This window comes from Pieris napi, chromosome 12 (assembly GCF_905475465.1).
Source record: "Pieris napi chromosome 12, ilPieNapi1.2, whole genome shotgun sequence".
NCBI lineage: Eukaryota > Metazoa > Arthropoda > Insecta > Lepidoptera > Pieridae > Pieris > Pieris napi.
The window spans coordinates 7,015,812-7,039,156 of NC_062245.1; the positions used below are offsets into that span (position 1 = coordinate 7,015,812).

At 33.1% G+C, this 23,345-nt stretch overlaps 2 protein-coding genes across 2 annotated transcripts; one reads left to right on the top strand and one right to left on the bottom strand.

The window, feature by feature from the left end:
- Window positions 1-1,835: 1,835 nt before the first annotated feature.
- On the top strand, window positions 1,836-10,158 carry LOC125054678 (serine/threonine-protein kinase pelle-like). Its single transcript, XM_047656695.1, has 10 exons — window positions 1,836-2,032; window positions 2,426-2,648; window positions 3,776-3,849; window positions 4,298-4,387; window positions 6,218-6,377; window positions 6,818-6,955; window positions 7,797-7,923; window positions 7,992-8,156; window positions 8,897-9,090; window positions 9,796-10,158. Exons 1-10 carry the CDS (start codon window positions 1,913-1,915, stop codon window positions 9,969-9,971), a joined length of 1,467 nt encoding a protein of 488 aa, XP_047512651.1. The 5' UTR covers window positions 1,836-1,912; the 3' UTR covers window positions 9,972-10,158.
- Window positions 10,159-12,224: 2,066 nt separating this feature from the next.
- On the bottom strand, window positions 12,225-21,888 carry LOC125054492 (wolframin). The gene is made up of 9 exons (XM_047656424.1): window positions 21,726-21,888; window positions 21,389-21,493; window positions 20,930-21,029; window positions 18,537-18,656; window positions 17,284-17,399; window positions 16,126-16,227; window positions 14,383-15,569; window positions 13,575-14,080; window positions 12,225-13,427 (listed from the first exon to the last, which is right to left on the bottom strand). The coding sequence occupies exons 1-9, from the start codon at window positions 21,757-21,759 to the stop codon at window positions 13,058-13,060; spliced, it is 2,640 nt and encodes an 879-aa protein (XP_047512380.1). The 5' UTR covers window positions 21,760-21,888; the 3' UTR covers window positions 12,225-13,057.
- Window positions 21,889-23,345: the final 1,457 nt, after the last annotated feature.

The window sequence follows — 23,345 nt, forward strand, 5'->3', positions numbered from 1 at the left end:
CAATAAATTAAATAGCCAAACGTGCACAGGCCATTAATTAAAATTACTAAAACATGTTTGAATAACTTTCCTTATCGACAGTTTTTTGTTGTGTATTTTATTACAATACAGTGCTAATTTAAAGGTTAAAATCTTAACCGTACAACAGTAAAAACAATTAAATATTATTCAATGTTTATGTAAAAATTGTTAAAAGTCAAGTTTTTCTCGCAATTCCAATAAAATGTGTCAATTTATTTACCTATATTAGGTACACATGCCGAAGGACCTTCATGGCTCCAAAATTCATAATTTTATTATCTAACAACCCTACGGATCCCTAAGCCCTACAGACGTACTCTAACACAAAAATAGTCAATATACAGGGTGGCCAAAAAGTCGTGCATCAAACGCAAATAGGGGATAGATGAGGTCATCACCTGCAAAAAATTGTTCTACGGGAGGTCTCTAAGCTCAATCCCTGCTGAGTTATAATTTATTTTGCGTTCAAAAAATACCTTTAAAGTTTTTAATATATTTGTCATAGTACTAGTATCTTATTAATATTACTTTATGAACTAGTTTTAATGAAAATATTGAATTTATATGTTCTAAACTATTTTTTGGACATTTAGATAAAAAAGTTGACCAAAAAGTAACTTTTTTAGAATCGCTTATTCTGTCATAGTTTGAAGGCGAAACAGTCAAATTTTGGTTCAGTCGCGAGGTACGAATTTTTATACAATTAATTGAACGAAATGTCATTATCGCTGAGGTCACGTGGAAACATAAACGTGCTGATTTTTTCGACGTCTTGGTATGAATAAGCGATGCATAAGAGCTCATGGTAGGAACAGCTATAGAAATGTCATGAACAATTAGGCTTTGAAGCTTTGCATTTAGGCGACATTCACCAGTCTTATGCATTTGACGTAAATTGAGTTTCTTATCCTACTATAATAGCTTTGGAACTAAAAATATTCTTCTAGTTAAAGGACCTGGGGCCTTAGTCAAGATGCCTTAACAGTAGTGTTTGTAGAAAGTCGAAAACTTAATTTGTATGAAAACTTTTAGACACGAACTGTAATTTCCATACACATTAAGTTTTCGACTTTCTACATAGGTACACTACTGTTAAGGCATCTTGACTAAGCCCCCAGGTCCTTTAACTACAACGCAGACAATGCAAATTTAGATGCTCCCATATAACTAAGTCTCGTATGATGGGTTGTAAAATGAAACTACAGGAGGTTAACTAATACCTCCTTAAAATTCAGGCGGGAGGCATGGTGAAATTGGAGCACGCACTTATATTGTCATGGGAATAACACGCAAATATATACCGGATATATAGTCGGAATAACTAACATCACGGCATACACCACTAGTAGCACCCGTTCACGAGTATGACGCATGGCCAGCCATCGGCCCCCTGCCATATTTAGGGAAACAGACAACCCGACGTATGGACGCCGCCACACTATCAGGAGTGCCTTACCAGAAGTTGAGGTTGAAAGATAGCGTTCCAGTCCTATTAATGAGAAATCTAGACGCACCACTATGTAATGGTACACGGCTACAAATTACTCATCTGTCACACAACATTACAAAAGCTATAATCATGACTGCAATGGCAAAAGGACCAAATTCTGTGTTCGGTAACCCATAAATAGCTATATTTTACAAGTAGTTTAAGAACATTTTCAACTCCTGCTTGCTGAGCTGCTGTCTCAGAATTACTAGTTAATTTAATTATAATAAATAGGGCACTTTAAGAGTTGTGCCTGTCAGAGTTCAGACATCAATGTCAAGAGAAACTTCATAATAAATTCCTCCTGTTCGTACTGTAATTTTATACTCTTTGAATTAGTTGTAAAGTGAACTGAGTGAGGAATGACTTGTTTGTTATTTTTCCTGTGAATGAAATCGCAAAATGTACATATACGAATTACCTTTTGATATAAACAAGGAGTTGTGTAGATTGCTGGATAATGATGATGATTGGAAGGATCTTGCTGGTATACATATGAAGTATTCAGCTTTTGAAGTTAATGTAAGTATCACGACAGGTTCTTTAGGGTTTTTCCAATGGAGATATTTTGTTCCTTGGGATTTCCAAATTGTTTGTTACAAGTGCGTTATCCGCTTTGACGTAATATAATTTTTGCTAGGTTTCCTCTTTCTTTTGCATCAAATATTGGATGTTTATGATTTTACATATGATATAAATCAATTTTAAAATACAGTTACATAAATAAAGTTTACAGGCGTGATGTATACAAGTGTGCTTGTGTTGCTTGCCTTGAGATTAATAAAATTATCATTTTCATAAAGCCATGTATTTCTTTTCTATTCTTCATATATATATATATATAAAAATACATTAATCATATTCAAAGTTAATGTTGAAATGATTTTGCAATAAATATGCAACATATCTTTTCAGGAAATAGAACAAATGGCAAAGCGCCAGGCATCCTCCCCAACTAATCAGCTTTTTACAAGATGGGGTCAATTAAACCATAGAGTGGAAGAATTATTTATTCTATTATATAGAATGAAACATATCCCTGCTTTGCGTTGCCTGGTGCCTGTAGTTGATGGGAGATTCCATAGATTACTTCATAAACATGATAGCAAGAGTATTAGGGACCGAAGTACTTTAGATGGTATGTCATTTATACTATATATTTTGAGAAATAAATCATTTCCTAAAAACAAGAAATATCTTTATTAAAGGAAGATACTAAGTATAACATTTCTCATATTGTTTTTATCAACAATTAACTCACCTTGAACTCACCATAGATACTCAGTATTAAATAGTGTTACTTCTATTATATAATTCAGTTTAAAATTTTATATGGTTATAGTAAACTATTATAACTTTATATTATGTTTCCAATAAATGCTGGATTTTTTTCTTTAAATTCTTTTGTATAGCATTGCAATTCATGATTCCGTCAGATTAGCTTTTTAGTTTATTTTAAGGTTTGGTTTTTCTAAGATTTGGATATGCACTTCTTGGACTTTACACAACATGTTTATTTTTTTAGAGGTTTTTTTAAATAAAAAAATAAAATTTTCTAAAATTAAATGTTGGCCAGGTAAGAGTGTGTCTATGGACATTTAGTTCTATGCAGTCTCATCATTTTGGCAGTGTGCCGTTTAGCTAGTAATGTTTTGTTGTTTGTTTACTTTTTATAATTTACTAGCAAACTCGGCGAACTCCGTTTCGCCACCAGATGGCTTCGTTTTATGTAACATTTCGTTTGGTGATCCCGCTTTTCTGTTGAAATTTTTCCTGAATTTTCTTTGCTATAAACTTGCTATAAACCTCACGGAGCCCGAGACCTTTCTAACGAATGCAAAACCGTGGAAATCGGTTCGTGCGTTCTGGAGTTATAGCGTCAGGAAGGAACACCCAACTTATTTTTATATAGTAGATGAGTGATCTGGTTACCTAAGTGTTAATAAACAATTTCATTCTGTTATATGAATGAGGATAATCAATTTTTATTTTAGTTTTCCTTATTTACTTCTGTTGATGAATTATAGATTCACTCATTCATATCAAAGAATTATCTTACAATAATAGTGCATGTTATCAATTTATTACTAATTATTTATTTAAAATAGTTGATAATTTAACGGACCAATTAAATTATTTTTTTCTTAACAGATTTTGTCTTAAACCATATAATATGTCCTACAAGATACTCTTCATATAACATGTATATAACAGTAGGTAAAGCCATGGGAAAAACAAGTCTACTAATCCTTGGTATTATTCCAGTCAATGAAAATAGACAGATGACACAGAAAATAGAGGGCAGTGAATCATCCTTACCAGTCATGCTTTTTGAAAAGGTAAATGCATGAACATTTTGTTAAAATACATAATGAAATAAAAAAGTAAAAAAGAGTGGCAGAGAGTTTATTGCCAGTTCTTCTCTTCCGTTCTATGCCCTTGCCCTTAATTTGAGAACTGGCAGTAAATGTCAAATTAGAAGCATTTAATGTATATTTCTTTTTGACGTTCATAAGTGTACATTGTGTTACCTACATGAATAAATGACTTTTGCCTTTGAGTTTAAAAAACGCGAAATTGAAAAAAATACACTTTTATCACTTAAATCATTGTCTCTTTAAACTGGTTTTTAAGCTTTCAGAGCCTTCAATTATTGCCAGGAATTAAATTCAATAACTTCGTGTTTTACGGAATGTGTTAGAAACTAAAGCCTTAAAGCCAGTTTAGTAATTTATATTTTATCTGTCTTCAATTGAAGTCAATAGAAGAAAAAAAATTGTTTTGCAGCATGGCCAATTTCCAACACCAAACCGAGTCTTCGATGTACCTTCGCCAAATCCACAAACTACAGACGACTCTAATACCGATTCAACAAAGGTAAAATACAGTATATAGTATTTCCTTCAACTTCGATTTTGTTCCCTTTTGAGTAGAGACTCTTGGGCCGTGGGGTTCAAGTGCAGTGCTTATTAAAGATTTAAATTGGCGCCTAGTAGATAGTACCCGGCTCAACGAATAAGTATTGCAATATAGCGAGGAAATGCTGCCAGCGATAAAGGTACACTGCCACAGTGACCAAACTTTTTAAATTTGTTTTGACTTGCATTTTAATTATTTCTATTATTACTTTATAGTATAAAGTATTTGTTTACATTAAAATCTGGTATTTAATAGGCATCTGTTGGACTTGGTTTGTCTTCCTCATGGTTCTTCCTTTATGTTCAAATTTTGCTGCAGATCCTAGCATGTACGTTGACAAGAATTCGTCCGAAATGGAACCGTACGTGCATTAGCCGTTAGCTACGTATTTTAGTTCAATTAAGTTTTAGTTTAGAAAAAACACTAAAAAATTAACATTTGATTAGTATGTTATAATTGACAGCGAATCCATGGGTCCCGGGTTCGATCCCCGGCTGAGACGAACATCGATGTGATGAGCATTTGGTGTTGCGCTTAGGTCTTGGGTGTTTAAATATGTATTTATATATCTATCTATTATCTTTTCTATTATTATTAATAGTAATAGAAATGATCTTCAGGAATCTGGAATGGAGAGACATGGGCATAACTATTAATGGCCGCGCGCTAACGCACCTACGATTCGCTGATGATATCGTATTATTTGCAAAAACACCAGCTGATCTAAGCAAGATGATAAATGATCTAGCATTGGAAAGTGCAAAGGCCGGATTGAAGCTAAACCCGGAAAAAACAAAAATCATGACCAATGGCAACAAAGACCCTGTAATAGTGGAACAGAACCAAATCCCCTACGTGGAAGAATATTTATACCTCGGCCAACTGATGTCTCCAGACGACAACGGAAACAAAGAAGTCGAAAGAAGAGTTGCAAACGGCTGGAAAAAATATTGGAGCCTAAAAGAAGTGATGAAAGACAAGACCCTACACAATTCAACGAAAAGCAAATTATTTAACACATGCATCCTGCCAGTGCTGGCTTACGGGAGCGAAACATGGGCTTTAACAAAAAACGTAACAAATAAACTCTCCGTATGTCAACATGCCATGGAAAGGAGCATGACTGGGATCAAAAGAAAAGACAAAGTAAGGAGTAACAACATCAGAGGAAAGACTAAGGTACAGGACATAACATTGAAAATAAGAAGACAAAAGTGGAAATGGGCAGGCCACATGATCAGGGGAAAGGACAAATGGAGTAAAATAATCACACAATGGTACCCAAGAGATGGAAAGAGAAAGAGAGGTAGACCACAAAAAAGGTGGGACGACGACATTATACAAGTCGCGGGAACAACATGGGGTAGAGTGGCCATAGAAAGGCCAGAATGGAGAAGGTTGGAGGAGGCCTTTGCCATTTGGCAAACGGACACCCAAAAGTGGAAGAAAAGTACAATATACGAAAAATAAAGAAAAATTACTGGCATGTCCGAATAGAGGCTATAATAATAATAATAATAATATCTATCTATCTAATATGTATGTATATCCGTTGCCTAGTACCCATAACACAAGCTTCACCAGCTTAGCATGGGACTAGGTCAATTTATGTGAATTGTCTTAAAAAAAAAACATTTAACGTAGAATTTACACCTCGCAGGTTTGACTTTATCTCAAAGCGTCCAGTCCATACCTTGTATATCTCGTACATAGAAATATAAAATTTACAATTGTGAGCGTCAAATAGCATTAATAATTTTTTTTTAAATTACATATTTATATTTTCAGAATTCGTCAGCTCAGAGTCAAGATGGGAGCTTAGGGGATGAATTCCTTAAGAGCATATCAGCTATACCAATGCTCAGCTATGAAGACTTAAGGACTGCAACCAATAATTGGAGCGAGGCCAATTTACTAGGCAGAGGCGGTTTTGGACAAGTATTTAAAGGTATACCTAGTTATTTTAGCTTTTTCATAAGAAATTATTGTATTGTTAATAATGATATATTTTTAAAGCATTATATTAAGTAAGACTTACACTTATTTCCAAAACTTGGATGGTCTCTCTTTAACATCAGATCTAGTTATAATTGCTTTAAATTTTTGTGCTTTGCAAAATTTATTTTAGTTCAAAATAGAAAATTACCATTTTTGTTGTATGTAGTTACGAAATGGTTATTCGGAAATTTGGTTATAGTATATAGTATTCCGTACTAATAAAATAGAAAATAAAATATATAACAATTGTTTTAGATTTTGGGTCCAAAAACTAAATCGTTCATTCACTGATTGCGTATATTTTTTATAAAATATTTTTACTCATCAGACGGCCTTTGAACGCACTATATGTATCTTCATAATATACATATTTCAGTTTCTTCTTTCCAGGCGAATGGAAACTATTACCGCTCGCTGTGAAACGTCTAAAGGACAACGATGATAAAAACAAGGAATTAATCAGAGAGATGTGTCTGAATCAGTATAGACATGATAATATATTGCCCTTATATGGATACAGCTTGGGAGGTATATATTACTTTATATATAATAAAGAAATTACTTAACAGAATGACTCAATTTATACTCGTGTGTAATCGAAATAGATTCACTATTTTCTATATACGATATTAATATTTAATTTTACATAAATATAATACATATATATGTATGATTTCTTTTATTTCTAAGATAAAAATGACATATTATGTAGAATTACTTGATTGATGTTTAAAAAATTCAACAAAATATCTCCTTTAAATTTATTATATTAAGTGGTAGTGGTATCGAGTCATCTGATATATAACAAGTACATATAAGGTTAAAAATATAATAAAGGCTTAATAATAAACAGAAAATATAGTGTCAATTCCATTTACCGTAAAAGTCCCTATAACATCGGAATTACTCGATTTCGGGATTTCCTTGTTGGAATATGATAACGATCGCTAAAAAACTTTACACTGTGTTTTTTATATTTATGGCCAGCGGATTGATTTATCATTTGGATTATTAATAAAAATAAATTCAACGTGTGATTCTTATCCCTGAGGTCGTAGGTTCAAACCCCGGTTGTGCACTAATAGACTTTCTATCTATATGCGCTAACACTAGGCATCCATTACACTTAAAAATGGACGGCGTGTGTCAGGTACCGTAGGTTGATTACCTACTTGCATATAAGAAAAAAAAACAATGATCACGAAAAATTTAAATTAACATATGTCTTTTATATCTCCCCTTGAGTCGTTTTATAAACATCTTAGGTTAACATATCCCCCAAAAATGTTTTTGTAAAACAGAGAAATATCAAATATTAACAATTCATGTTAATTATTCACAAAATCTCTACTCAAAATAAATATTCCAGGCCCGGAAGCATGTCTGGTATATCAATTAATGGCGGGTGGATCTTTAGAACAGAGATTGAGAGGGAAGACATTACACCGGCCACTTTCATGGGGACAACGGTACAGAATAGCTCACGGTGTTGCCAGGTAAATAATCTATTTAAATTAATTTAGCAGTTCATAAGTTATTCTGATTCTGTAATTTTTGTTAAAAGAGGACTCCAATACCTGCACACGATGGCTGGTACGCCATTAATACATGGAGATATTAAACCAGCTAACATCCTACTGGACCAGTGCTCTATTCCCAAAATCGGAGACTTCGGCCTTGCAAGGAAGGGGCCCTATGGAGAAGATCGGACACATTTGAAAGTCTCTAGGTATTTAATTATTTATTATTCTTATTAATGAATTTCAAAATTATGAGGTTATTCACATGCAATTTTGTAATTTGTTTGTATAACTTTTTAACCGGATTATAGTTATGTATTATTATAAATTTACAATTATTTAACATAATTTTAAATTTAACCGACGTTTCGCGTGCTTTACAGCGTGCGTGGTCACGGTGACTGAAGACAAAAGGTTTTCAAAAAAGTATCACACCTGTAGAAAAAGTTGTATTATCTTTATTTATTTCCCCGGAGTGGGTACCGACTAAAAGATGGAGGGTTTTGGCAGAAGTGGCTCACGGTGTCCTCTATTTTCGCGGATTGTTTATCTTGAGATTTTTATTTGGATATTATTGGATCCCAGTGTTTGAAAATTTTAGGCCGTCTTCTCTATTGATAATGTGTTTGTTTTATGTTATGCTACAGGATATAATCATTGCTTAAAATAAGAATCTTCCATAGCGTCAAGTATCACTTCCGTATGTAAAATCTATTTTTTTTATGATCTACTCTTAATCCTTGAATTAGTGCAGTATGTGGTCTAGTGTTTGATTCCTATGAATAAAATGAATACTTTCAATGTGACTAACGTGCGATGTTATGAAATAACGTAAATTGTATTTTAAATTAAGCGAAATTTAATAAGGTTTTTTTATGTGTTGTTACACATAGAATTACAATATACCGAATACATTGTGATGACACTGAATAGTTTAATGTAATTCTAGAGTTCACGGTACTCGTCCCTACTTACCAGATGAGTACCTACGGTCCCGGGTTCTATCTCCTGCGGTAGACGTGTTCAGCTATGGAGTTGTAATGCTGGAAATGGCGACGGCCCTTCCGGTCCTCGACAGGACCAGGAAGGTTCTTCTGCTGAGTGATTTCATGCATCAGCAGGCCAGGGAAAACGTGCCTTTTTGTAAGTAAAATCCACAATATAATTCACTAAATACATATTTTTTTTCAACTCATTAATAGTATGTTAAAAAAATAAACATTTCTAAAAGGGAGAGTATTAATTTTGACAAATATTATTTTTATGAATATATATATACATATATTTAAACCGTTACAATCCTTAATCAGTTTTAGCCTTAGATTGTCTGTTTTATTGAAATTTTTCTTTCAACAAGATCAATTCTGTACCTGTGTGTGTAGAAAGTTTCCTTTTTGATTAAAAAATGTAACTACTACTTCAAAAATGTGTGCGTGCACTAGTATATACACGTAAGAAGTGAAACTTATTTATGACCTTATTTTTCGAAAAATGATCTACTATATGCAACTTTACAGAAATTGGTTGAATAATGTTAAATTACATAAAGTTTAACAAAAGGCTTTTATTGTCATAGACATGAATACAAATAATATAATTATTTCATTTTACCTTATTACTACTAAGATTATTATAGAATTTCATTAATTGTAATAGAATTATTACTATCATTGTTATCCCTATTATATATTTTTGTTATTAATGGCTTCGAATCTCTTCGAATCAACCGTTGTAGGGACGAGAAAAAGATAGCGCGTAACGGAAAAATGTGACGGTAAATTTTTAAACGCCGATAAAGAAGTTTCACTTCAAAAATATTTAATTACCACTGTGTTTTGATATTTCCAGCCATATTAGAAGATCGTATTCTCAGAGGGACTCCGAACTCAAATCCCTTGCTATGTTCAGCCTTTATAGATGTCGGTTTACACTGTACTAGACTAATCCGACACGAAAGGCCCTCAATGTTGGACGTGTATAAAAGACTTGACGCCATAGAATTTCCGGATAAACATTATGCCTAGTATTGCTATTTTTAACTGACAACAATATTAAAACATGGATTAATAAATAGTATGAAACTTAAAAGAATTTCGAGAGTAATGGTAGATACCATTTAAAGTTTTTGACGTGATAACGTCTTTAAAATCGTTTTAGTCGGGTGACATGTTCAGAAACTTGTGTCACACCAAAACCTCACGAGCGCGATCGCAGGTATAACGAGAGAGAGACGGACCGATCTCCCGTCTCATCTCGAGCGCTGCCAGTCATTCCGTGAATGTATGAAGAAAATGTATGAAGAAAAATGTATATCATAGCCGAATAAGTAAACTTGTCATTTTACACCCGAAATTTATCATCAAAAGTGTGAATAAAACGATAGATGTAATTTAAAATTTGAAAAAATTGTTATCTTCATTAATTCCTTACTTCCCAAAAACTTATATCACCAATAAGACGTTATCACGTAAACATCTCGATCGTAAACCTACTTTACAAACAACCAATATTTTTTTTTTATAACATTCAACAGTTATTAACTTGTATATGGCCAAATTTAACTAAATTTTGCCTTTAAAGCGTTTAAATGATGTACATAATTCAGAGACTTGGCCCTAAATCCGACTCAACGTCAAAAATGTGGAATGAATCAGTTTGTGACAAGTATTCTTACTGAATTTTACCCTAAGGGAATGTTAAATCATTAAGGAAGTTTATATGTTATTCTAACCTTACGATTTTAGATATAGCTGTAAAGACGGCTAATAATTTATGTTACAAGTTATCTTAATGTATTAAATCAGCTAAAGCTACACGAGAAACTATGACAACTTTTAAAAATATAAGTCAGTTGTCACAGAAGCAAAAATTTTTATATTTATGAACAAGCTTTTGTAACAATATTAATTTAAAAAAAAAATAGTTTTCTTGTCGCATCTGCAAGACAAATCTGTCTCAAATAAATGAGATCCCTACAATTGTTTCTGCTCTTGCGGCAGAAGTGGCCTTAAACTAGTATTATGAGTATTTATTAAGATTTATATGTATATTATCATTGTTATCGAATGTTTTTTATTTAAGTGACTGATTCTACATTGTATTTTTTAATAAATTATATTTTTCTTAATTGTTTTATTACTAATTATAAAATTAATTCTCAGTACAGAACAAGACATTTCTACATGCATTGCCAAGACCCGAGCAACCTTCGCACATAGTTGGCCTGTATTTTTTTTTTGAGGCAAACGGGCAGGAGGCTCACCTAATGTTAAGTGATACCGCCGCTCATGGACACTTACATTGCCAGTTCAATGGCAAGTGCGTTGCCGGCCTTTCAAGAATTGGTAGGCTATTTTCTTAAAGGACCCTAAGTCAAATTGGTTCGGAAATACTACAGTGGCAGTATGGCAGTCCCGGATGTTGATACGTCGAATCAAGGTTAAAATATTCGGATCCATTTCAAATCTGTGCTTCTCTCCCGTAGCGCCAATACCGTCTTCACCATAAGGGCTCACGGGGCCCGTGCCCAGGGCCCCCATTCTCAGGGGGCCTCGAAGGACCGACAATTCCTCTCCCACATTTATTCTCAAAACATTTTTGTCGCGCACAGTTATCATAAGACATTATATACTACGCCATTATATCGATAACTGCGCCTATTTCTACTGTACTAATTAATAAGGATATAATAGAAGACTCAACAGAAATCTCGAAAGAAACCGTTATCGTAATCGTAACCAAAAAAACCAGCAGCATTCTAATATCATTAATGACATATATATCAATATATCATACTGTATTTGATGACCTAAATGGTCATACTTGGTAAAAAAAATTATTATAATTAGCTTTTTTTTTACTTTCCAAAAGGGCCCCAAATTTGTGTGTGCCCAATGGCCCCAGCCTAGTTTAGACGGCCTTGCGTAGCGCAGCACAGATTGGAAGGTAACTAAAGCTGTTTACATGTTTAATTTAATGTACAGCCAAGAGCACGTTCAAGTTTTAACTTGTTTTATATAACTTATCGTCGCTGTAGAATGATAACCTCGTATGTCCAGAGAACCAAACATTACAGGAAACGAAAAATTTTTTTCGAAACGAACGAAAAATATATATTTTATATTCAATTTGTTAATCATAAAGACTACAGATACAAGATAACAGATTGTAGCATTTTTAATGCATTGCGCGTACGCAACAAGCTTTCCCAATCGCGAAATAGTAATTTTAATAGATGTGGATTTCATGATTTTTGGATATTAAATGACACTACAAAATAATTCATTGAAAATATATTCAATACATTCATAAACTATTCATTCAAAAACAACACATAATTAGGCATTAGATTTCATAACATTTGCAGTACATTTAACAGTAATCCAAGGCGGTTATTTTTGTAAAAAAAAATGTTAAAATTTGTTCACATTTGGAAAAACGGTAAATCTTTCTTGTAAAAATATTTTCTTACTCATACGAATTAAAGTAAATGAAAGTTTTAAATGTTAAGATTAATAAATTAATTGTTGTAATAAACTACATTTTTAATATGGCTTTAACAGGAAGCACATCACAATACATTTCTAAATTTAAAAAAAAATGATCGCGTATTATCGTATTTTTTTAAATAAACATTAATCAGTCAAATAAACGCTTTTACATTAAAAATAATAACATTAATTTATGTTGTACCATAAAACCAGATTTTTTGTCACTTTATCCAAATATGATGCAGTAATTTCAAAATTGTCTAAATTTACACAATTTCGAAATCCACAAAAGACCAATTTGCACCTTAAAAGTACTTTACGGCTAAATTAGATTGATTATGGACATTAAAACTTGTTTATTATTTAAATTTCGGTTTAAATCATCAGTACATAAATTTTAGCTACGGGACAGAAATTAATAATTTTAATTAATTTTAAAACTATTCGAACATACTAGCCAGTGTCCCATGACTTTGTCTGCTTATATTTGTTTCATTTTTCAAAATTAGCGGTGAGCAAAAGCTATTTTTGTTAACAAACTATTAAATAAATAAATTTTTGTCACAATTATTTATATATTAATCAAAAACTATCGATTTCACAAATTTCATCAAAAAGCTCTATTTAAAAACTATCACTGGATTTAGTAGGAAATTCAAAACATACTTTGTTGATACGACACAGTCGTTTGCTATCGTTCGAAATAAGTCGCACACTCTCGATGTCGACGGCTCCTGTGTGCGAATAGACCCCCTTGCCGTTTTACACTCGAGACAATTGATTTCATACCCCTTTATATCCAAATACCTAGAGCCAATGTCATATGAATTTGGCTCATTCAAAAGTATACCCTTGAAGCGGATCTTGTCATTTTGTCGAAGTAATTTCGTGTAATTTGTGAAAAAGTTATCAAAAATGAGCCGTATCTCCGAGTGACGTTTTAATAATCCCCCACTTGTTTCCATGTCGACTGTCACTTCATATGTGTATCTGTAGAAAATATTAACAAATTATTTTCTAACGATTGCTTAACCATTTTTAAATTATTCTGGAATAGAGGTTGTGGTGATACGTGTTGGTATAAAGAAAATGTGGTACATTAGTATAATAAAAATCGTAAATAACAATCATACTTACTCATTCAAGTTATTCAAATGACAGTTCTTCCCACTTTGCCGCGCAACCGTCCTCACAAACTCGCAGCCCTCCAAATCTATGTCTTCTGGCCTCGAACATAAAGTCGAAAACTCCTCGCCATAATAACACTTGAAATATTCCCTCAAAAAGCCCGGCAACCACAAGGAGAAATCATTCCATTTATTCCTAACATTTGTCACTGTGACATCCTTGATATAACCTTCCCAATTGATTTTAGCTCCATCTAGTATAGAGCACTTGATTTGCGTGGACGCCATGTTGTTGTTAATCCAAGATGGCGCATGACAGTTGTTGTAATAATCCTCCCACTCTACGAAATTTGTGTTTTCTTCGTAATCTGTGATGAATTCGTTTTTTAAAAGGTTTTTGAGGCTGGCTTTGTCATCTGTTATTAGTTCTAGAAGGCCAGACGGTACGCCTTCATCTTGAATGCCAGTAAGCAATTGATTGCTGAAGTATATTAGGGTAATTAGACCAATTGCAAGCTGAAACAGAATTCACACAACGTTTATGCATTACAACTAAATTCAATACAAATTGGATCATTTTGAAACATGAAAAAAAAAGATTTAATATTTCAACAATTTAAAAAAAAAACTATTAATAAAACCTTATTGAAATAATTAAATTTAAAAGTTTTTGCACTCATTAATAAATATTGTCCTAGATAAAATATGCACCAAAGTTTGGTTTGAGTAGATTTGACCCTTAAGCTAAAAGAACTCAAAACACAGATTAAAAAAAATTGGCATAACTGTAAAACTGTTTGTTATTAATTATAAATTACCTGAAACGGAGTAACAAATTTCTTGGTAGCCTCCGTTTTTGCAAGGACACAAGTCACACCCAATGTCACGGTCAATGCAAACAATACTGTCGCTGTGTACACCAGCCTTGGAACCGTTATATATTGCAGGAACGCGAATATCGGTAGAGTTACCGTCACCACGCCTATTAAGGGAAGGAAAAGGAAGGAACACACTAGTGCTAACGTCCCTCGAATCAACCCATACGTCGTACACCCGTGAGAACAAGTTATGAACATCTGCAACCAACTCAACGTTACACAATGTGGCAGGGTGTACTTGAACAATCCCTGCCAGTTACTCCTTCGAGCCATCATCACTAATATCACCGGGATTAATAGTGAAAAAAACACGCGCGCATTCAAGCAAAACTCAATGCTATTTCCTAAGATATAAGATGGATAATTCGATATGTGCAGATCGAGAAATCGCCATCCTTGGTGGACTACCGTATCTTTCTCGTAGGGATACTTCGCTAAGACATTTAAACCAAAAGATATCAACGCCAAAACGTCGGGACACAGCTGACCGTTCGTCCCAAAAGAGAAAAGCGTCATAAACATTAAACAAAATGACAAAACGCAAAATTCGGAAAACGGCACCCATTGGGTCGCTATAAACGGGTACAAAAACAAATTAACAAATAACGCCACGAAAAATTGCAAAAATGGTCCCAAATTATTTTTAACAAACAAATTCTCCGACTCGTCTGGTTGCAAATTGCCATCGCTATATCTCAAAAATAAGCCCGACCATTTTCGGAAATCGATGAACTGTCGTTTCGCGAGCAACATTTTGAATGTACATATGACCATGGCAATGATGCTTATGTAGTATATAATAAGTGGTACTAAATGGTAAAGGCTGTCCGTGCTAACCGACAGATAAGCTATGATTAAAAGGGAGAGTTCTAAATTTGACAATCGAAAAGAGAATGACCCAAAATAGTATAGAAGTTTTAGATACAGTATCTGTATGAAGACTAGGGGGTGCAGAAATGCTTGTTGGAGAATTGGGATATGGTCAAGGGCCTTAATACTGGGGTCGGTAAGGGTTAAATCGCGGCTGACTAGAGGTAACCCTCCTTGGCAATAGTCCACAGCGGCTGAGACCAGATTGTCAACTGTCAAATTACGAATTTCGTCACTGGGACATCGATCTGGTAAATCTGAAAGAGAGATTTCTTTTTACTTAATAGGTAGAAATATAATATTTTTACTTCCATTATGAATTAAATAGGCTATAAAATAAAAAAAATATATTATTAGAACCTTGAAAAATCCAAATTAGAAAAGTCTATTAGATTAAAGCATATTAAAAATATAAATCACATAAGTATAGACATTTTATATAATTCATCATCAAAAATGAAGTTCGTAACCATAGAAGACACTTCTGCAATATTGGCAATTTAGACACTTTGCCAACTCAAAATAATTATTGTTACCTCGTGAATCAAACCAAGGACATCCGTATTATTTATTTATTAATCAACCGGATCCACAAACTATATAAAGAATTACTAATAACAATAGAATTTTGGTTCGGTTTTCACCGTTACCACGATAAGATAATAAGATCTATGTTATGTTATGTTTTTTAAGCTTTGGTAGCAAAAAATACTATTTAATTATTATATACGTGCGTGCAAGAGATAGGTATCGAATTACAACATGGAGGCGTAATCGTAAAATTAAAATTCAACTAAATTTGGCGAAACCTACCATCATCAACAACTTGCGCAGTGCGTAAAGTACCATTCCCGACATGGTCACCTCCCTGCAATGACTCTAACGCTTGAGCATCATCCAAAGCCGGTGCTTCATCTAAAACATTTTTTAATAATACGTTCTAGTATTGTACATTGTTTTCCTTACATAGTTAATAGTGTAATTTCAACTTCATTAGCAAAATAAATGTATCATAGCATAGTCCTTTAAGCTTCTCTTTGTTAGCTTTAATAAGCTATATTACACTTGAATTAAAATAATAAATATACCATAATACACGGAACAGATAAAGTTTTACTTAAAATTCAAACTCTCTCTCTAAACCCTGAAATGTGCTTTCGAATCACGGCTGTGCACTAAGATTTTATCTCTATGTGCGCATTTAACACTCGCATGTACCTATGCAGGACAATCGAGAGGAAATCGGCATTCCTAAGATCTAAAAATCAACTAACGTATTTGATTAAAAAATAATGATTACGAAACAGAAGAAACTGGCATGTCTAAGGCTATGTTCAGATGGCAAAAACTTGATGCGCGTTTTCAAATCGCGCGACTAGACATTGTGGTATTTTCATACAACTGTTCACATGAGCGCGCGTTGACGCGCGCTTTGATATTAATGTAATATCCGTTTGCTGTTCAGATGAGCGCGCGCTTTCATCGCGATCGCATGTAATTTTGTTAATTTTCGTAATTATATTTTGTTCTCGCATTTAAAATGAGTGAAATTTAAGATATTGACATCGACTTACTAATCGATGAAGTAGAAAAAAGGCCAGCACGTTGGAATATAGCAAATTTGTATAAAAAATATGATATAATTTGAAATTTTTTTTCAAAATTGGATGAACCCAATGTGTACGTTTTCTTTTTCTATATTTTTCTGTATAATATAACCACAAAATAATAGCCACTTCCACGTCCGTTTTCTACGTTCTACCGAACTAGACTGACGAGTACTCTCGCAACGCGCGTTAACCCGCGTTACATGTGAACATAGCCTAAGACGTGTCACAAAAGGCTTATCACTTACTTGCCTATAAAGTATATGTCAATTAAATATCTGAAGAGAATCCGGGTTTGTAGCGCCACCAAGGAATAGCTTACTTGGTCCATCTTTTTATTTATTGAGTTAATTAGGTAATTTACCATGAGATTCGTCCAATGCCTCATCCTCTTCATCCTTTTTGAGTGTCGTGGTACAAATTTCACGAATACGCCGTTCGAGTTGCGCCGTCGTTATATACTGCTCACCGTTAGATAAACTGAAATACAAGGGAAAAACTAATGTAGTTATCCTTAACCTAATGTAGTTAATATTAGGAGTGGTTTTATCTATTTTCCCAATAATGACAATATTCGAGTGGAAACTTAGTGCGAAGTACGAATGTCAAAATCCAATACATTTGCGACATATGTAACGCCGAGTCTCGACTCGGAATCTTTTAGGTCCGTATTCAAAGACGTCACTCAAATTAATGATTGATACAATTCAGATTGCTACTCAAATAGCTACTTTATTACAGAGATTTGACTAAGGATAAATATTTTGCTTCGGTCTCTGGTTCAACTTAGCATTCAATTGCGTTTTTAAAACAGATAAAAGTTGGCTTTATTAGACGCTCTGTGATTAAACAGATTAATTAAATATTTACTTTTCAATTCAAATAATATTTATAATACCGAAACATTATATGTATAAAAGTTCTTAGCAATATCAGTTATTTTAATGTATGTAGCAAGATTATTACAGTTTTTAGACCGTGTGTCTACCCAATATACCAAAAATTAAGGTAAAGGTTATATTAGTTTAAAATTAAGCTTTCCTTTTAAGTGAAATCTTAGAAAATTGTGTCGATTCTATACTCCAAAAGAAGTTTACATGGCTTCGTTACATCAAAGAAAACGTATGAACGAAATATTCTGCAGGAGACTGCCACATTAGGTTGAATGAAATTATTATTAAAATATATTGAAACGTTGCCATTACCACGTCGGTATTTGCAATACGCCGCTGGATTAAAAAAAAGGGTGCGTGTACTTATGTACGCGCGTAAGAAGTTATACTTCTTTGGCATTATTAAAAATAGTTTTTGATTGCATGCAAATCATTAATTACAATTAAATAATCAAATACTGGAAAAGGAGTCATTATAGTCAATAAAGTTCAGTTTACATTTGAAAAATTAAATAAAGAAATATTTTTTATTATTCTCTTACATTAAGTGTAACATAGATTGCATATGTCCAGTGCCGTAGCATCTTCCGTGGGCAACTTCATTCTGTTAATTTTGTGTCACGGTGCGCGCGTAAAATTTCACTCTCATCAATTTTTCATAACGCGCCTAAAGAAGTATAACTTCAAAAAATACCCTTTTTTTCAGTATGTCTGGTTTGTATACCTTGCAAAGAGGTCTCTAGCAGCTTTTCGGGCTACAGTCTCCTGTCGGCTCGCAGCTAGACAAGACTTAGCACGCACTATCGGCGCACTGTCCTCGTCTATAACGCCACTGCGAATACACCTGGAATAAAATTATTAAACTTTAATTGAAGAGTAAATGAATACTTTACTGTATACAAAAGATATTTTTCGCTCAACCCCAAGTAAACACCCAAACCTCTTCCTAAGTTAATTACTATGATTCTACAATAAAACAATAATTACTTTTACGTAACGATCAAGAAAAAGTTTATAATGCATATAAAAGTGATTTTGAATAAAACTGACTTTGTAGTAGCCGCATTGCTCACTCCACCTGAGTCTTATGAGCTCAGTAACTACCTAGATCGCCGGTTACGCGCAGACTTTTACCAGATGCAGTCTCCATTAACTCTCTTAAGCATAGCACTATTAGCATTTATATACATACAGTGTAATACTTTATAACGAATTTCAAGGGACCGAGCATTTTTATTCGTTATAGGGAGGGAAGAATTAATGTATGGGTTAAACCAAATAAATTTAGCTTATTTTTAAATTATAGAGACTTTACACTGTAATTAATAATCTGTCGCATGCTAGTGGTTAATACATAGATACATTTATTATAAATCCAATTATATACGATTAGAAAAGATGAATATAATAGCTTGTGTTTACACATAATATCCAAACCTATCAAGCAGTTTTTTTCATTAATGCGGGCCATAGACGGACCGCATTTTGCAGTCAAGACCGACTGCAATATGCGGTTTGCTCAGGAACTGCTCGAGCGGTCCGTGTATTGCGAATATGAATTTAGTATGGAAACTGCAGATCGCCGTGCGGCGACCGCATATTGCAGTCGGTTTTGACTGCAAAATGCGGTCCGTCTATGGCCCGCTTAACACAGTGGATAACTAGGAGAAATATAGAGTAGAAATATCGAAATCAATGTCAGTTGTCGGCATTTAAAGGTTTGAGTAAGTTCACGAGATAGCGGTTATGGATACTAAATCGTTAAATAAGTATCTATGTCAGGCTTGTGAAGAACTTACATGAAGCTTTGAAGTTCAGCCTGTACCCTATTCCACTTTCTCTGCCAAGTCAAAAAATCACACAAATTTTCCTTCATTGGGAATAAGTTCTCGTCTACCTCACAAGAACATTATGTAATATCTGACCAATACTATTGTTTTCATGTTTACTATTTACAAAGATTTATCGTGTTTTATAAACAATTATCATACCTCATATCATTCTTTGCATATTGCAGCGAATTTTCAACTTTTTTTATTGTTTTCATAACTCGTTGACGAAAATATTGACGTTTAAAAATTTCTGACATATTTCATATTTTAATTTCTGTCAATCTTTTTTCTATGAATAAGAACTTTGTTTAATTTAACTACTGTTTGTTTGACCAATTATCAGACCTATTATAAAAAGAGACATTAATGCCGGCCATATACACTACGGTCTACCGGAGAGGTCCACCTGGGCCTGGTATGCCTGGGCCAGGTATGCCTGGGCAGGTAGACCGGAGTGTGTGTGTGAATAAACCAGTGCAGGTTTTTGAACCTGCGCAGGCGACCGGCGCAAGATCGAAAATCGATTCTTTCGAGTCCACCTGCGCAGGCATACCTGACCTCTCCGGTAGACCTTAGTGTGTATGGCCGGCATGAAACGCCATAAAAGGTCAAATTATATTTTCAAATAAAACAAATTTGCATTTTTAATTATAACTACTAATTATAACATACTACATCCTGTATCTTTTCCATAATATCCACTAGATTGGTACTGATGAGTCCTTGCGTTAGACATACTATTTACAGTTGTTTATTGAGTGTATTGAAGATAATATTAAGTTATAAGAAATATTTTTTTTTAAATCATAACTTTTTGTTTACTTCGGACCCCACAATAAAAAAAATATTCTCTACCGAAAAGTGACCCTGTATTACAAGTTTTGGCGCATTTAGTAGGGATTCTGAAAAGGCCATAAGTCGTTCTAATATCTTATTTAAATATTAATAAATACATACATAATGCGATTAATAAAAAAAAATGTCTGTTCGTTTAGTATGGTGTCCTGTTAGTACGAAGTAATATCAGCGGTCCCTTGGCTGTCGTTATAACCGGATTCTACTGTATATATATATATAAGAGCAACTCTAAAAGCTGTCAAATAATTTTATCTAGTAATCTCAAGAATAAATCAGAATGAACAGAACACACATCTCTAACCTAACAATTACACCTACACATGTAATGTAGTCTTTGGGCTGATTCAGTGGGTTTTAAAAATTTGGTTGGATTTAGAAGACAAGTTGTGAAATTCTGATTTTATTATATAAAATTTTATTGTATTACCTTCGTAACATTTTTCTGGCCTCTGGATGAGCTTGTTCAGTAGCACAAATAAGCCATTCCAAAGCTTGTTTAAAATTAGACACTTTGTCAGCCTCAAGTTCTGAAAATTAATATTATATGATACTGTGTATTTAAATTAAATTATTTAACATTTAGCATTTAGTCACATAATATATTGGGATTGGAGTCATTTTAATTTTATCATTTGTTTAATCAATTAATGTTTAACATCTCAACAACATAACAAAATGTTAAAGTTTAAATTTTCTAACAGATACCAATAAAAAGATTTTCTTAGCTTGTAATATCAATCACACCACGGACAGGTGGTTGATTATGATGTATGCTTTAATATCCTTAGCAGCCTTAAAAAAGCTATTGTGCAAGTTTTTAACATTGACAAATTTATTATTTCACTTGAAAAACCTGATATATTTATTACCACAAAAATATATTTACCACATTTTTCTTCTAATAATTGCTTTGCCAACACAACTTGAGACTCAGCACAACCATCCTCAGCTAACTGATTACGCAGACGTCTTAGAGATCCTTGAGGTCCATCTGAGATAAATAATATAAAAAAAAGTAAACAATGAAACTGTGTGCTTATTATGAAAAATATACCCCAGAAAGAACTTAAACAAAACATAAATGTTTAATAATAAAACATACACTATCTTAGTTTTATTTTGTACAATACAAAAGTTGTCATAAAAGTACCACTACTTGTTGAAAAGTAATGTAAATTTCCTATCATGTTAATTAACTTAATTTTAATATATTATCCACTTACCATGAATATTCCAACGTTTTCTTCCTACAGGCATTATTTCATAATGTGGAAAAAAAATTAAACTAATTATAAATTAAGTCCTTATGGCATTATAATATATTATTTCGTTTATTGATAAAAAACTTGTTTTTTACCATATGGAATAAAAATATTAAAAACAAGTTTTAGAAGTGATTTTTATTGATTTGATTTGTTATAATTACACAGAACTAAACTAAACTTTGATAACTGATTGTCACTGTCACATGGGCAGTGGTCATTGGCATTTAGCAAAGATAATATGTCGGCTGGCGAAAAGTGCTAAATATTTATTTAAGCACTACAATTTTTTAATTTTTGATAATAACAAGATTGGTACTGAAGTCACCAGTCACAAATGGAGCTATTATTAGTAAATAATAAGTAACAGTCGCTAATGAACGTGTATATGAGGCATATGACTAAAACTATTTACGTACGGTATACCACCACCGATGGTTTAAATGTCTAATTATCTTAAAATAAATTTTTGACATGCTTGCTTAAGTTACAAATAAATATAGTAGCATTTCTTCTTCATGTGATTCTAATGCCTATTTTAAAATAGCGTCAAGTGTACATTTTCGTTTATTTAAGGTTCAGATTTATGTTAAGTATCTACTTCTTGGTCAAGATAAAAAACCTATTTTAAGGGGTTTTTATATGATATTGAAAATTTGTAAATAATAAATGTGTTTTTATCATATTCTAACATTTATTACTCACACGGACAATTTATAGATAATTTAAGCTGGACATTTACCAGCTTTGTTTGAGAACAACCTTTTAAAATATGTATAACAAGGGCGTCGCCAGTGAGGGCATAATTATAATCCGTCAGTAAAAAATTTACCATACTCTTTACGTAACAGTAAATTACATTTAGGCTATTCAGGACTATAATTATCGAACGACGTCGACATGGACGATGCAAATATCTTAAAGGCGACTGGTCGCCCGCTAGGCTACTTCAAGGACATGTCATGTTTCGCAAATGAACTACTTTTATTAAAAATCATAGTCACTCTAAGATCTGTATGAGATATTAAAATAGTAAGTTTCCGGACGGGGAATTTACCCAGTATTTATTTAGTACCCAGAATTTGTCTTAGAAATTATGAATTAACCAAATTTAGGAGGTAGTGCTGTGCCACATACTATATTGCTGTTAGTGACTACCGCAATTATCTATATTAAGGCCGATTTACATGATCTTAGTGTTTAGGAGAGTGCTTTAGGATAGTACTTTAGTTGAAACATGTAAACGCTACTTGCTTTAGTAAACGCTACGCTAAAGAACTTGCCTTTCAAGTTGTACTAAAATACTCTCCTAAACACTAAGATAATGTAAATCGGCCATTATACTGACTAAATTTGGGAAAATATTTTGTGCCTTTTGTTTCGTTCGCTTGGTCACTTTGTTCTTCAACTTCAACATAACCAGTGCGTATAACAAGTAATTTCAAAGCTATCATTTCTGTGAAAAAAGCATGTGAAAACACGCCAAATATGTGAAGCATTATCGCGAAGAATGGGAAAAAATACCATGAAAAATTAATTTAAAATTAAGTGTAAGAACTAATGTTTTTTTACTGTTTAAGA